The sequence below is a fragment of the Hermetia illucens genome, chromosome 2 (genome assembly GCF_905115235.1).
Source record: "Hermetia illucens chromosome 2, iHerIll2.2.curated.20191125, whole genome shotgun sequence".
Classification (NCBI taxonomy): Eukaryota; Metazoa; Arthropoda; class Insecta; order Diptera; family Stratiomyidae; genus Hermetia; species Hermetia illucens.
The window spans coordinates 120,130,839-120,146,133 of record NC_051850.1 but is presented as its reverse complement, the minus strand read 5'-3'; the positions used below and the strand labels follow the sequence as shown (position 1 = coordinate 120,146,133).

The 15,295-nt window shown below is 35.7% G+C and overlaps 1 protein-coding gene across 1 annotated transcript in view; it reads right to left on the bottom strand.

The window, feature by feature from the left end:
- LOC119647579 (nocturnin) overlaps positions 1-15,295 on the bottom strand; it is a 33,149-nt gene that overhangs the window by 653 nt on the left and 17,201 nt on the right. Inside the window, exons 2-5 of the mRNA XM_038048586.1 lie at positions 5,679-5,920; positions 5,554-5,619; positions 915-1,036; positions 162-845 (exon numbers count right to left, since the gene is read on the bottom strand). Coding sequence (XP_037904514.1) covers positions 162-845; positions 915-1,036; positions 5,554-5,619; positions 5,679-5,920 — 1,114 coding nt within the window. The remainder of the gene's footprint in view (positions 1-161; positions 846-914; positions 1,037-5,553; positions 5,620-5,678; positions 5,921-15,295) is intronic.

Here is a 15,295-nt window from a genome sequence, read left to right as displayed (position 1 = left end):
TAATAACGAGAACAAATTAAGGAATGCTTTTGAAGAATGAAATTTGGACTACTATATTGCAAACTTTTTTTAGAAGAAATAGGAATGCATATGGTCGCCTTGCATAAGAGCGCGGCATTGTCAAAGTTAAAGTCAAAATAATCAAAACAAAAACCGCTTACCTTCAAATGCTTCTTAGAATAGAAGATATAATCGATCGTATGGCAAACTTCTCCTTCTTCTCGAATCTTCCAAGTAGTATATGGTGGCTCACTGTTAGCAGACAACTCGGCAAGGCTCAAATCTTCTTTTGAACCCCCATCTGACTCACTATTTTCGTTAGTGGTAGCATTGCCGTTACATTGTTTCGATGCATTGGTTTTTTCCTTTATATTCAGATCTGCATATGCACTCGACAGCCCCAACGCTTTGTAACTTAAAACTGTACTGTAGATAGGTTCAATTGGTTCGGCATTGAAGTCCCCAGATATTATAACTGGTCGGCCTTGAGCCATTGCATTCACAAATCTGAGCAAATCCTTGCCTTGTTCATTTCTCAGTTTCGACAATAGGGCACCGTTACGGGCTTTCAAGTGTGTTGTACAAATACAAATTTCCTTTCCACTTTCATTGATTCGTAGATTTGCAACAATCGCAACTTGATTGCTTTGAACTCGCCACACTTCCAGGACGCGGGTGTCAAAATTGATAAGTTCGAATTTATCACGTTTGTAGAAGATAGCACAGCCATCGGGACCATTGTTGTCTTGAATGTAGAGACATGGTGAGTCTGGTTTCGGGAAAAATATGCCGTTGTAGTTTTGTGAGCCGAGCATTCGTTCGAGAAATTTGAAATGATCGACTTCCTAGTTGTGGAGAAAAGATTGAGTAATTTGTAACAAATTGAATGTAAGGGAGACCACTCTCTAAATTACCTGTAAGCAGACGACATCAGGGTTATTGCGTACAATCTCCTCCACAATTAGATATTTTCGATTTTCCCAGGTAAGAGCCTCCTCGGGGCATTTAACGAATCCATCATTGTTTTGTCCAAGACCTGAAAAAATGAAATAACAAGCATGTACTGAGTCCTTTTGAAATAATATGAATGACATATTATATTTATGAAGTGAAATAGATGTGAATAGAGCTGTAGAGAGGGCATTTGTGTGAGTGAAAATGATGCATGCCGCCTATTATTCCTTCCTAGAAAGAACTTGCGGGCTGTTATTGTGGTCTTTGAATTTATGACAATGGTAATATCTCCTGGACCAGTAGAACTTATGGGAAAAAAGCAAGAGCTGTAAGGCGCATGTATTACCGCATGTATTAACAAAGGATCATAAACATTAAGTTTCTCATAACAGTTCTTAATTGCTACAATACCATCAGTTCGTCATAATAAACAAACAAAAACAAACAAGTGCAGGTGCCAATAGTAAACTAAACAATTAAAGAGTAAACATAGGTTCAATAGATTTAAACTTGCCTTTTGTCCTTTAACATTACTAAAACCAAATAGAACCATGTGCGTAATATAGTGAATACTTGTGCTCAAGTGCATAATAATAATACTAGCACGCGCACGTAACAAACTCAAGAATGAATGATCTGCAACAATTGGTCTCCAGATTAAATGGAACGAAAGTGCTGGAAATACCAAAACAGTCAATTGAACAGTAGAAGTGCGGAGGGGAAGACCGCACTTTTTACCAATGATGGGGAGAAATTTTACTAACTTCGACTGCAATATTTCCTCACCAAAGCCTCGCTAGAAGAAAATGTTTGTAGGCAGCCAGTGAATTTTTCTGGAGCTTCAAATATCTTTTTTCCGACAAAGAAAAATAATTCACAAAAAAATTGAACAATCCGCAAAAAACAGTTGCATTTCAGCTTGGACAATGCCGCAAAGAGCCATATCATCAAAAAGTTTTGGGTTCCGGGTGACATACGGGTTATACTTCGAAGTTGACAGAAATTCTTATTAAGGGATCATCATGTGAGCACTGTTTTTCATCCACACACCAGCACCGCAGGATACGCAGATTGATTGGTTGTTCGTCGATTTTAAGCCACTTCCACTCGCCGACGTCAACTGATCAAATCAGACGCGTAATCAACTATTGGAAAGGGGGAAGGATCAGTAAACGACTATGACAAGTCTAAAACTTTTGAAGTTCTATGGAGTGTTGGGCATTGAAATGTATTGAAACTATAATATAATTATGCTAATTCTAAAAACGTCATTCAATCGGGAAAACTACTTTTCCCTCTTCCTTCTGCTCGTGATTTTCCTCAGCTTTAATAGTGTTACCAGGGTAACGAGATAATCACTCTGCACACTGTGTTGGGCCATTAATTTTTCCTCTTTTTTCCAGAAGAGCCGCTATATCTTTGTCGCGATTCTGGCTGATGCGGTATTCCGAACTAGCTAGCAATATGGTCTATAAGAGCTATAACCACGGAAGTTCATTGAACATTACATTGCTACTTTTGCCTCATTTCTAGTTTGCACGCAGGGGAATGTGTGGAATAACATACTCTCTGGATTTAAACGTTTTTGTCAGGGAGAAAAGGAAAAGATAGATGACAACTATTACTCCAAATACGGAGGTAATTTATCGAACTGACATCAAGCGACTGAATAGACAGGATCCGAAAGTGCTCTTCAGGGAAATCCCCAAACCAACTACCCGATTTGGTAGTTCCTGTGTCCTATTCGAAGGCTCGCTTGGTATCCAAATTGAGTTTGTTTGCGAAAGAAGTGCTGGATAATGAACAGAGATACTTAGTTTTCAAAAACTCACTTCTGCTGGCTCGATAATCAATGGCAACGTATTCTCTTTCCGAGGTAGTCAAGCTAGCTGCTCCGACAGACCCCATGACTCGCGGGCAATATACATCGTCGTTCGTGGCAAATGGTGCATAACGTGTTTTCTAGAATCTTAAACCAGAATCTTTAACTGCGATCATGGTAGAAAAAAATGCAATCCCAAGTAACGTAGCAATTTGATGGTTCAAATTGATTATTTTTTGAACTCATTACTCTAAGGAAAATATTTAATGGGATATCTACGGGGGTAATTAGCTACTAGTGAGAACAAAGAAATTAGTTGTAAATATTTTATGAATTAACCAATAATTTGCCGCTGGATATTGTATCCAGTAGATGCATGCATAATATATTTTTTTCGGTTTTCTCAAATCGCGACGTTCATTCCTTCAAATATACTTTACCACCTGCTAGCCGCGTCGGGTTTAGGATGGGGAAAACCCTATTGAAAGTGACAGCTAAGGTAGGGGCCTCAGTCTTGAATGAACTACGACGTCTTCAATATGAAGGTGGAATTAGGTTTTCAGAATCGACTTTTTTTAATTGCATAGATCGTTGACTTAACTTTCCCAAAATGTCCTGCGAAAATTTCAATTCTATGAGCATGGAACCGAGCGCTTTATGTTCTTACGTAATCTTGGAGCGCAATATAAATAGCGTATTTATGAATAAGTGGCATCAGTCCTTCTACGAGTGCATTTGGATTTCTTCTAACTGCATTTTGTTTATAATTACGAATCGTAAATATTCCCTTATCCGAAAGGCGAGTTTTCAAACAATTTATTTTCAAACGCGCTTTTCTCAAAATTACGTTTTTCACCCGCAAAAATAAGTTAGTAATGTAAAATTGAAACCTTTTTGGCTTTAGATAAAAATTGGTGTCGCTACACGCCCTGAGGTTGGAGAACTCTAGTTACGACTTTCAGGGGAATGATGTGGCATAGCTTTTTAATTTTTGGCCTGAATTTTTGGAAAAAATTGGCAAAAGTTATTCGAAATACGATGAAGAAACTATCCTACCACTAAAAATTCCAATTTTTCTACTAAAAAATTCCAATTCCATCTCGGACACAGAGCAGTGAATGTTTGTCGAAATTTTGTTTGCAATTTTCGGCGATAGCGTTGTAACTGAATGTGTCAGGAGTGGTTAATTCAGACATAGTCGTGATGGAGAAAGTTGGATCGAAAATCAGTCGCGTTGTGAAAAGACAAACCTTGAAAGCGACGAATTGTTAGTGGCACTGGAGGAGGAGAGTAAACTGACACGAATCGGAAGGCTCTCTTATCTTTTTAAGAAGAACGAAACACCCCTCTCGACATAAAAAGCAGAATTGCACTCTCATAGCACGCAATAAGGCGTTTTGTAGGATATTCGAGGTATTTTTTAATGGGAACTGTTACCATACTACCGAACCTTAACAGCAGAAGTATAAGGTGCTTAGCTAGAGCATCCCGAGGCGGCGTTGAAGGAAAATTTCCATTCGTGGTGAATAGAGGCAATTGTGAAATGACAATGCTAAGCCTCACACTGCTAAACTTCCCCGACTTTGCCCCATAAAGTGTTGGCCTATTTCGTTCTTTCGCACAATCATTTGGAAGGAAATGATTTTTTTAACAAAGACGCTCTAAAAACCGAACTTTCGGATTTCTTCTTATTTAAATCATATGAAATTTATAAAAAAAACACTACTACTTGTTGGTAGTAAGAAATCGACCACGAAGGACACCAGTACCATATTAGATTAAAAATGGAAACAATTTTCTAAGTTTTATTTAAAAACAAAAAAATGAAACAACTTATGCACACACAATACATAGTCAATAGTCTCCATCACCAAATCGGAATAGTCCCAGAAGCATGCGCACGTTTCTTCCGAGATCAACCGAACAGAACCGTTTGTGGTATACATCGATCGAAATTGACACAAAAAGGTCCAGCCAACAAAAAATTAGGATGAAAATGATTATATTGTTGGGCGACAATAATACAACCCCCTACACTATAATTGATTTGAGCAACACTATTGAGCTTAGATATAAGAGTTCAAATACTTTTGCGGTCAACGAGTCTAAAATAAGGACCTTAACTTGAATCCAACTCAACAGGATGTAAAAAATCGAAAATTATGATGTGGAGAAATTAAATCATCTCAGTAAACTGAAAAATCTTACTATCAGACATGGTATGTTTTGCTTAGTTCTCACAATATGAAGTTTGGAAAAGGCCACAGGAAAGAAGCTATATACGAACTATCTTAAGGCTTGAATAACTGAAGGCACATGAGATGCTAATAAATGTACAAGATAACGGATGCCTGCGGTGCATTTCTGAAATCTAACTTTCATTAAAATATTGAAGCTCCAATGAAATGACAACAGTTACCGAATTGTCTTAAAGAACACCACATAAACGATATAAAAAGTTTACATTTGTTCATAATATTATGCTTTCAAGATTTTTCTAGGAGTGATAGAAAAAGAGCGTTATTATAGAGGATCTGAGCACAATTTGACTTGAGATTTTGCTCACTCGTGGGCAGTTCATTTTGGGATTTTAAACTATACAAACCATGAATTGTTTCCAAATTAAAAGTTTTGTTAGGGGTAAAACAAATCTTCGAAACAAGAAAAATTGTTGCCATGAACGCCAATCGCAAAGGAAAGTTACTTGTAATTTGCAACAACGACAAAAATCGATAATGAATAAGTGCAAATTTGATGTATTGCAAATGAATACTTACATTGAGAGAGAATATTCCATTGCAGAAGCCTTAGCTGATTAGAAGATGTAATTGGAGCACTGCATACTGCAAAGGAAAACAAATTTAATAACTTCTCTTAAGTAATCAAATCATCCCCAAAATACCTTTTGAAACAGCATTCAACTTCAATACACGTAATCCAGCTGTGATATCACTAGAAAGAACTGCTTCCTTGTTTTCAACAGGCTTAAGGAACTGGCGATTCAATAGTGGTGGCCGATTCTCACCCCTCATCATTCTACAATATTGCATTAAGCCAGTCGTCGACAAGCCATGAGGAACTTCTATGCTGTCATCTTGAGAGTCAGGATTATTGATTTTTGGAGCTGAATTGAATGAGCCCATCCTGGAAAAAAAATGTTTATTAAATTATTGCATTGACATATATTGAATAATTCGAAGTTGAATAATCAAAATTACAACACTTAGCAATAATTCTATGTAATTTTTGCACGTTTTTGATTTATAAAGTTTGAAACACTGAACCTTGCAAGCATAACCTTCTGCAAATATGCTTTACGATCATTTTTGCAGGGTTCTTTGGATGATCGTTTCATTATTTCCTTTTCCATTTTAGCAAATTTTGTCTTGAATTCACTTCGATCAATTATTGGGATTTTAAAAACTGTGGTGTAGAATCTGTGCAAGACTGATCTTGTTAAAGGTTCAAAATAAACTGAACAGTTCACTTTAAAGTAGGAGTCGTTCTAAAATTCAGAATAGCTGCGGAAAAATGTATTGCTTCCACAAATGCTTCTCCCGTGCTAACTTGGTTCACATACGCAAACAATAGACTATTTGTAAAGATGATGATCATCGCTCAGGTTGCAGGTCATCGATGATTTTATCTAAATTCTGGCTCTTCTAGGGATAATGTTGTTATTTTTCAGAGGTTTCAATACTCTGGATGTTATGAAACTGAATTTAGTTTCTATGGTTTCATGCGAAAAAGGCTATTAAAGGGTTTGTCATTTAAGTTACATTTTCATGAAGTCATAAAAGATACTTATGTTTAAAAACCGAATTATTTTTGCGCTTTTCCTTCATTATTTGTCAGCAGTATTAATTTGATATTTGATTAAATTTCAATGTCGAGATGTTAAAATGTATAACTGGAGCCAGTTGAAATATATGTTCACTTTTATATTATAGAGGGAAGTGCTACTGAAACACTTTAATAGATTTTGGATTTAAGAAGTGCGATATGGGTATGTGTAGTGGAAGATAGGCAACATTTTGGAAATAAATTGATGCAAAAGCAGAAAACTACGTTTTAGTTATTCTGCATAAGGCTGTCACTGGAAGTGCAAAATGAACGGCTGAATGATGATACGTTTTGAAAGAAGTCTGGTGACAAATAATCATAGCACTAAGGTTATGTGCGCAGGCTTAAATATGAAAAGTTGATTTCATAATTTGCAACATCGATGAAGAAATATTTAAACGTGGTGAACTATAATAAAAAGTTATGCCCTGGGTCATCACCACCTCGTCTCGTACTACACGTCTGGCCAAGAAAAATTTGATCGGACAGGACTGGGAACTACTCAACCATTCAATTCACGTTTGCCGTGTTTCCTCACTCTTCCTTTCTCCAATTTCTCAAATATTTCTTGAACAGCACTTTTGGAACGTGAATATATATATATATCTTGTGAAATGTCTTCTTACTTCAAACTGAGGAATCATAAGTTTCTCAGTAAATTTCTAAAATTTAGTAAAATATTAGAGCGCGTGGTAAATACGATTAGAGCGCGATATATTTGCAAACAGCCACAACTTAGTTGTTTTCATACAGAGGGGGTTTATCAGTACTGCAATCGGTAGTTTAAAATAAAAACGAAACTTTAAGAAAATGCTGGAAGCTTGACATTCACTGTATATCATAGCGGAGAAATGGAAAAAAATCTTTTTTTCTTAAAAGAAATATTAATGGTCTGAAGCTTCTGTCTTGGATTTGGCGGGATCAACAGAGTAGTGTAGTTTATTATAAAGTGCTTAGATCAAATCATCACGCTATCAACTATAGTTTATGGTTTTGAGCCAAGCATTAGAGGAAAACCAGCCATTATACAAGCAAAGACCCCACAATAAAACTTAATTTTTGCTATATAACAACGGTTGCCCTTCTTGGGTGAATAGCTCTCAGATCATCATCTAGCCTTATGGTTTCCTATCGACTTCAATGCTTAGACTAATCTTAGTAAATGAGTTCTAGTTACCGCAAATTACTATACCTATATCTTTATTTGAATATATTCGGTTTTATTTTTAAACCTTGATTTTCGTCAAGTTTTTTATTTGTATTTGCTACCCCACATGACCATTGAGAGAAATAATATAAGCCCCCTTTTGCATACTCGTATATGTGTTTCAAAGGCTATACATATATTCGAACTGAATTTCCTGATATATTTAGCTGTTTTAGAGAAAATTCGATGTGACAGGGAAGCAGACAATCGAAAATCGAGTTGCCAACCTATGTAGCATTATTATATCCTATTCATAGGAGAATTGTAATAAGAAATGAAAATCACGAAAAGAACATTTTCGTGCTACGTTTATTATACGGATTCTTTTGGCAAATAAAATCGATTTACTGTGTCTGTCCCACGCACTTTCCTCGAAAATGACTATAGCAATTGAAATAAACGTTGGTGGACATATGGCGACTATAAGATCCTATGCAAACTGTGTGTGCCACTAATTTGAGTAGAGCTTAAGGAGGGCTCCTCATACATGTAAAAGGGAGATGTAACATTTTTTTCACTTAATTTAGCCGTGTTGATATCCCACATGGAGGTGAAGAGTTTCAATTAGTATCTTTACAAAGAGATCTTAGTTTCGACATCAGTTGAAAAATATGGAAGGTGTCAAAAGGTACCCCCTTATAGTGAAACAGGACAGATTTCCAGAAACTACTCAATCAAAAAATCCGAAAAAATATCAGGATGAAACCCAGATCTCAAAATGCATCCCATTTCGATATTTGCTCAAATGAAGCCAATAATAGTATATCACTAAGTTCATCCTAGGAGAACCAAATTTTGCAGTAGAATGGAAAATGGATATCTCTAGTTCCGGAAGACTATAAAAAAGTTATAGCAGATCAACATTATCAATTCCGTGTGAGTTTACACAGCTTACGCCATAGAAATGTGCTGCAGACCTCATAATTAACGAGAACAGGTGACATACAGGTAGTGCTAAAGACTATTTTTCCCCATTGCTTTTTGATGTTTTATGTGAAACAAAACCTTATTAAAATCGATGCAATGTCTGCCTATCTATCTGTCGCACCTGATTTACTTGGAAGCGCCTGTCGTCTATGATTCCCTGCAATCCGGCAAGTGGTACCATTTTCTGTTGAGTTTATAGGGGGTGCGCCCCACATATGCGAAAAGTAATAATAAAATATACATTTTTGGAAAGTTTGAAGGAAATGCAACTAATGTTAACAAAGTTATAAAAGATCAAAATTTTGAATGATATCATTATCATATAAAGTGAACTTATATGAACGGCGGAGTTGGCTATATAAAGAAATATTTTGAATTTTAAGCTATGTATGAACAGAAAAACATGGATAACAATTTTCTCGCACAGAACGAACACAAAACTTTATATCCGAAGGGTCCAACTTCTGATATTCCGACTTGTCTATATCTGTTTTACCTATAAGTGAATTTTTGGCGCACTTACAAAATAATGCTCAACTCTCGACGCAGTATTTTCAAGAACAAATTAGTTGTGCAAATGGTTTTTAAAGACTAGTGCATAATAAAACTTTCAACTATATACAAATTTAGCTATCGTAGGTGTATATTTAAAGTTCCTCACATAAGAAAACACAACGCCTTTCATACCTTCCAGTTTCCAGTTTCCTGACTTATATTTAGGTTGAAGTGCCTATTCTAGAAGGCAGATCCTCTTTTCTTCAGTGTATTTCATAACTGAGATGGGCACATGAACCAAAAATGGCTAATGATGATTTTTCCCCAGTTGATGTGGTCCAATAGAACTCAGGACTTAATTAATCAACAAAAGTAAAATTTTCAATTCAAATTGTTTTGATGAAATTAAATTTGTGGATGAATCACGCAAAGGATCAAAACCATTAATTTAAACCAACATAAAGACGCTTAAACCTTGATAGCCATAGCCATAGCTATCACTACCAAGTTAAAACTCTCGAAATCATGATTTTAAGTATCGAAAGCGATATAGACCATGATAAACGTCAATTTTGACATACAAGACTTTTAGAAAATTAAGGAAATATTACTGTTAATAGACAACATCTTTCACGCGCCTTCTAAGAACTGTTTATAGTTCCATATTCATTTAACACACGATATACTAATCAATCCAAGAATTTTTGACAGCATATAGTAAATTAATTTAAATTACTTTTTATTTACATGTAGAGCATGCAACTCATTATTATTATTCAAATTAACTTTTTTTCTCATGAAAAGAATATGCAAATCAGACTTTTTGAGTCACATTTATGTATGCTTGTGAGTACGCACGCTTTGTTGTCTATTTCGAGGTGGTTGGCACACGCTCCAGATGAAAGTATGGAGCCAAGCCGGCACCAAAATTCAAATAGTATTCTAAATTGTGTATTGTCAATACTCATACTAAAGGTGAAGATACACTATAACAATTCAAGATAGTGATCATTTTGTAAACTATCTTGCGTTTATTTGTCTGTCTGGCGTGTGTTTGTTGTATATTCTCTGTTATGATTATCTCTGTTATTGCTATGGCTTGACAAAACAATTATTCAAGGTGAAAAACTAGGCAGTCTCTGCATTAGATCGGCAGCAATTCGGATTAGAAAATTCTTTAGCATGCGTTACTGATTGCTTGATTTATTCGAATTCTGCATGGGTCGATTAAAAATTCAAGGTTGATGTATTTTATCTTTTGAAATTGTCAATAAAATAAATTTAAGAACGGAAACCGCATTTGATGTGTATTTATGTGTGTATGCATATGTGATCGATGACTTTTTCATAGAGAAAAATAATATTTTGTAGTTTATGTTGTGGGAAAAAGAATCAACTTTTGATGATGAATGAAACTGGATTATTAGCTCATAAATGCTAACAATTTGTCCTTGAAAGTTTCCTTGAAAAAAACCTACTAACTTTATTATATTGTTGGTTCATAATACAATTTTTGAAATTGAGACGTGCTGATTCAATCATGATAAAATGAGGGTAACCCTTGGTCACGAATCCTCATCGTCAACGGCGCAACAACCGGTATCCGATCTAGGCCTGCCTTAATAAGGAACTCCAGACATCCCGGTTTTGCGCCGAGGTTCACCAATTCGATATCCCTAAAAGCTGTCTGGCGTCCTGACCTACGCCATCGCTCCATCTTAGGCAGGGTCTGCCTCGTCTTCTTTTTCTACCATAGATATTGCCCTTATAGACTTTCCGGGTGGGATCATCCTCATCCATACGGATTAAGTGACTCGCCCACCATAACCTATTGAGCCGGATTTTATCCACAACCGGACGGTCATGGAATCGCTCATATATTTCATCACTGTGTAGGCTACGGAATCGTCCATCCTTATGTAGGGGGCCACAAATTCTTCGGAAGATTCTTCTCTCGAACGCGGCCAAGAGTTCGCAATCCTGCGCGCTATAAAAGTTCATCTATCGCTGAAGGTTTATTTTTCTTGTAATTGGAAACGTTGTCAACTCTCCCCAAAAAATAAGAGATAGATTCGATAAAAAGAACTGATTTGCTTAAAGTTGTTATACAAGTGGTGACTTTTCCCAAAAAGGAACAACGGAAAGTACAAAGTAAAGTAACACGAAAAAAAAATATTCCGTTTAAGAATTCAACTATTTTTATACCCCATTTTGAGGTTTTAATGCAAGGATTGAGGAGATCGTGATAACTGAAAAGTGATAATTCGTTTAACGGACCCGTTCTTAGACACTACACAACCGAAAAATCTGAAAAAATCACGAAACCGCCATTGTGCGATGTCTAAGCCTCAAAATACGCTCCATATTTATATCTATATCTCTTTAAATAAATTATTAATAGAATATTAATTTTCTCGAAATTGACTGAAAGTCCCCTGAAGTCTATCCCAGAAGCAACAAGTTTAGTAATATGGTCTATAATATACACTATGATATTTCCAAGTTTGATGGGAATCGCGCTATTAGTAACAAAGTGATAATAAGTAAAAGTTGTGCGTTTTGTTCAAATTTGCTACAATATAGAACTGAATATCAGTATCACACTTAATTGAATAGTCTGACATACCAAAAACATAAACATTACGAGGTAGGTACAAATAACACAGATGTACACTTAAATATTCTTACATAAGAAATACACAAAACCTTTTATACTTGAAGCGCCGAAAACTGGTTTTATTGATTCAATCGTAAATTTTTTTCGAAGATGAAGCACATACATATACTTGCGAAAAGTAGAGGAAAATTTGCAAGGAAAACTGAAAAAAGTCTTTTCAGAAAACGTATATAATATACATCTTAAAAAGTTCCATTCTCATCCGAGAATTCGAATGTGAGAAACTAAGGAAACATATTATGTCCACTGATATTTACACGTTTAACCCAATAACATATAATTATTTGTTATTTTTAAGAACGCATAGAAAACTAGCATTTTGATATCTGCATCAAATCGTGTGCTCAGAGCAAGACAACAAAGAAAGCGGCTTACAAATCATTTTGCACATTTTTTTGACATTTAACTATATGTTCAATAGGTTTAGGTCAAGAAGAGGCAAGTTATGAATTTTTATGAGACAATAAAGATGGCATCCGGTGGGCGGGCATTTCAATCAAAATTATTTCATATTGTATTAAATAATTATGCCAGTAAATCGGGAAAATGTAATGGTAACAGTAGATTAAATGAACGTATCACTTTGGATTCTTTCGAAACAACTACGTAGAAGGCGGTAATCCAAATAATACACCAATGAAACTTTGTCGATTTTCACTCAAACGTTTTTAACTTGTTGCACGGTTACATGGATACAAGAAGCCAGTCGGTTGCTTTATAACCAGAACATACAATACATTTAAGAGATCTTCAGAGCGCACACCTTGATTCAAGGTTTATTTTTCGATCCCTTTTATTTCCTGTGTGTAGTTTTCCTGGTTTAGGTTTAGCAACATTTTCTTCAAACTTCTCAGAATTATGTCTTATTCCTTATACTGAGTAATCTTCAAAAATATGGTAATATACCATTAATAATGCTATTTGTGCAGATATCGGAATGGAATATATAATACTTTGAGGCAACGATTTCATATAAATATGCTATTGTGATTTTTAGTTGGATAGACTCAGCATGAGACCTATTTCATTTTTTGGATTCACATTTTGACCCCACACTCCCCTAGGTTTCACTCAGTATCAACATGAGCTCATTTGAAAAGTTCTAATTGAACCCTTTCATTTGATACCCCACTTGAACATACTCAGTGAACAAAGTTGCTGCAACCTTTTCCCCCTAAACTCGACAGAAAATAGCGTCACTTGCTATATGCAAAGATATTCACGAACCACACATTATCACTGAATTTCGTGCCAATAAGTACAGTTGTTCCCGAGTGAATCGAATGTGACAGACAGAGAGCAAAGATTGAATCGATTTTAATAAGGTTTTGTTTCACAGAAAACATTCAAAAGGCAAAGGAGGGATCGAATATGCAGTGACATTTAAGCCAATCCTACGTGTGAAATGTTTACGTACAATGTGGATCAGTCCTTAGGAAACCGCACTGGAACTCGCTAATTTTGTTTCTGACGTCTTTAATCTGACTTAATTCGGAAATGCTTGTTAAACCATTGCGCATGGCACAGATAATTACAATTCATCCTCAATTTTATGCATAACATAAGTTTACCTAGTTCATTATTTGTAATTTGTGTTAAAAAGAGGACCAGCAGGACAAACTCATACCAACGTGATCCCACATAATAAACCGTCTACAGTCGACTCAAGTAAAAGTGAACCAAATACTCTTAATGGGTTAAATTAATTTCATATTTATCATGTGAAAGATTACCAAACCCCGCAAATATGCCATATAATTCGCATGCTTTAGAGAAATTTATAATGTACTATTCAAACATGTAAGTTGAATATTATATTAATTAAAATGTAGCCATAAAGTATCATTTCACAAGAAATGATGGTGTTGGAAACGTAAGAGCTTATGATCGAGCATGCAATTGTAATCTAAACTAATCCAAACATTGCATTATCAACATGATTAACAATTTTATCAGCAATACTTGTTTATTAATAGTGAATGCTTTTGCATATAATGACAGACAAAAAGGCGTTATGTAAATTTTGATAATGGTTTGAGAACGGAAGAAACTTTGCCAGACTATATATCAGTAAAACTTTCCAGACTTATATTTGTTTATGTTCATTGAGAATTGGAATAAGTTTCTGCCTTTTTAATACAGGTATCTTAAATAATTTCAATGAAATGACAAAACGAATACACGATCGTAAGCTGAACCTGCCTCTAGGCGTCATCTGTTCTTATTGAGAGAAGGCTATCCTTAGCATTTTTGCGGTTTTGGATCCTAGGTGTTGGCAATTGAAAGGTTGAAGAAGACTCGGAATTATTGGTTTAATGTAGAGTGTTGCGTAATAGAAACTGAAGTCGAGAAACCGGAAGCTGACGCTTCAGGTATGAAAGGTTTTATGTGTTTCTTATATAAAGACATTTGAGTGTGCATTGGTCGCATTAGTACCTAGTATATAATGTGCGAATATCCACTTTCACGTGATATTGACATTTAAAATCTTGAATTTGCAGAGAAGCGGCAAATTTTGTTAGTAAGAGTGCGATTGTCACCAAACTTGGTAGAATCATGCTCTAGGTTATAGCCTATATGGGGGTTTTGCAGCCAATTACTAAAAATTATAGTAATATACTATCATTAACTTTATTTGAATAGGTATCGATATGGAGGCCTAGGCACCATATAGTGGCAGCCTCCTGATTTTTTCAGATTTTCGGTTGGGTAGTTTCTGAGAAAAGATCACTTTCGACCGTTTCCCTCCGCATCTTTCCAACAAATGTTAAAACTAATACCGGCTTCGGAAAGTACTAACCGAGACCTTTCATTTGATACCCCACATGACTATATTTGATGAAGAAAAATTTCACACGGTCCTTTTGCACGGGGACCTCTTCCCTCCCCATAAAGTCAATGTAGAATTATGTAACTCACTGTATGCGTGGGCGTTCACAGTTCCCACCTTTCCACCAAATTTGATATGAACCACTACAATCATCTCCGAAAAAAATGCGTGACGGACAGACAGACAGACAGTAAACCGAAATCGAACTTAGTTCGCAAAGACCCAAGTCTGTCTTGTCATTGGAAAAGTGTTGAATAAAAATTCAACGTTGTATGGTTCTGGAAGAGACGAAATCATGGAAGGGATTGTGATTCCAGAGAATCTCAACTCGAAATTCCCTGATGCTATTAATTGAGTTCTACACATAAGTGTGATCTCGCGATATTTGTAGCAATTAAATTATTTGAAATAGTTCTGACTCGCCTTTTCTATTCGCTAATAATATTTGTTAAGCTTGCTCAAGGTGCAGATTTGTTAGCACTGATGAAGGGAACAGGTGGTTCCCGAAATATCGGAATTCGTAAGCTTAATAACGATTAC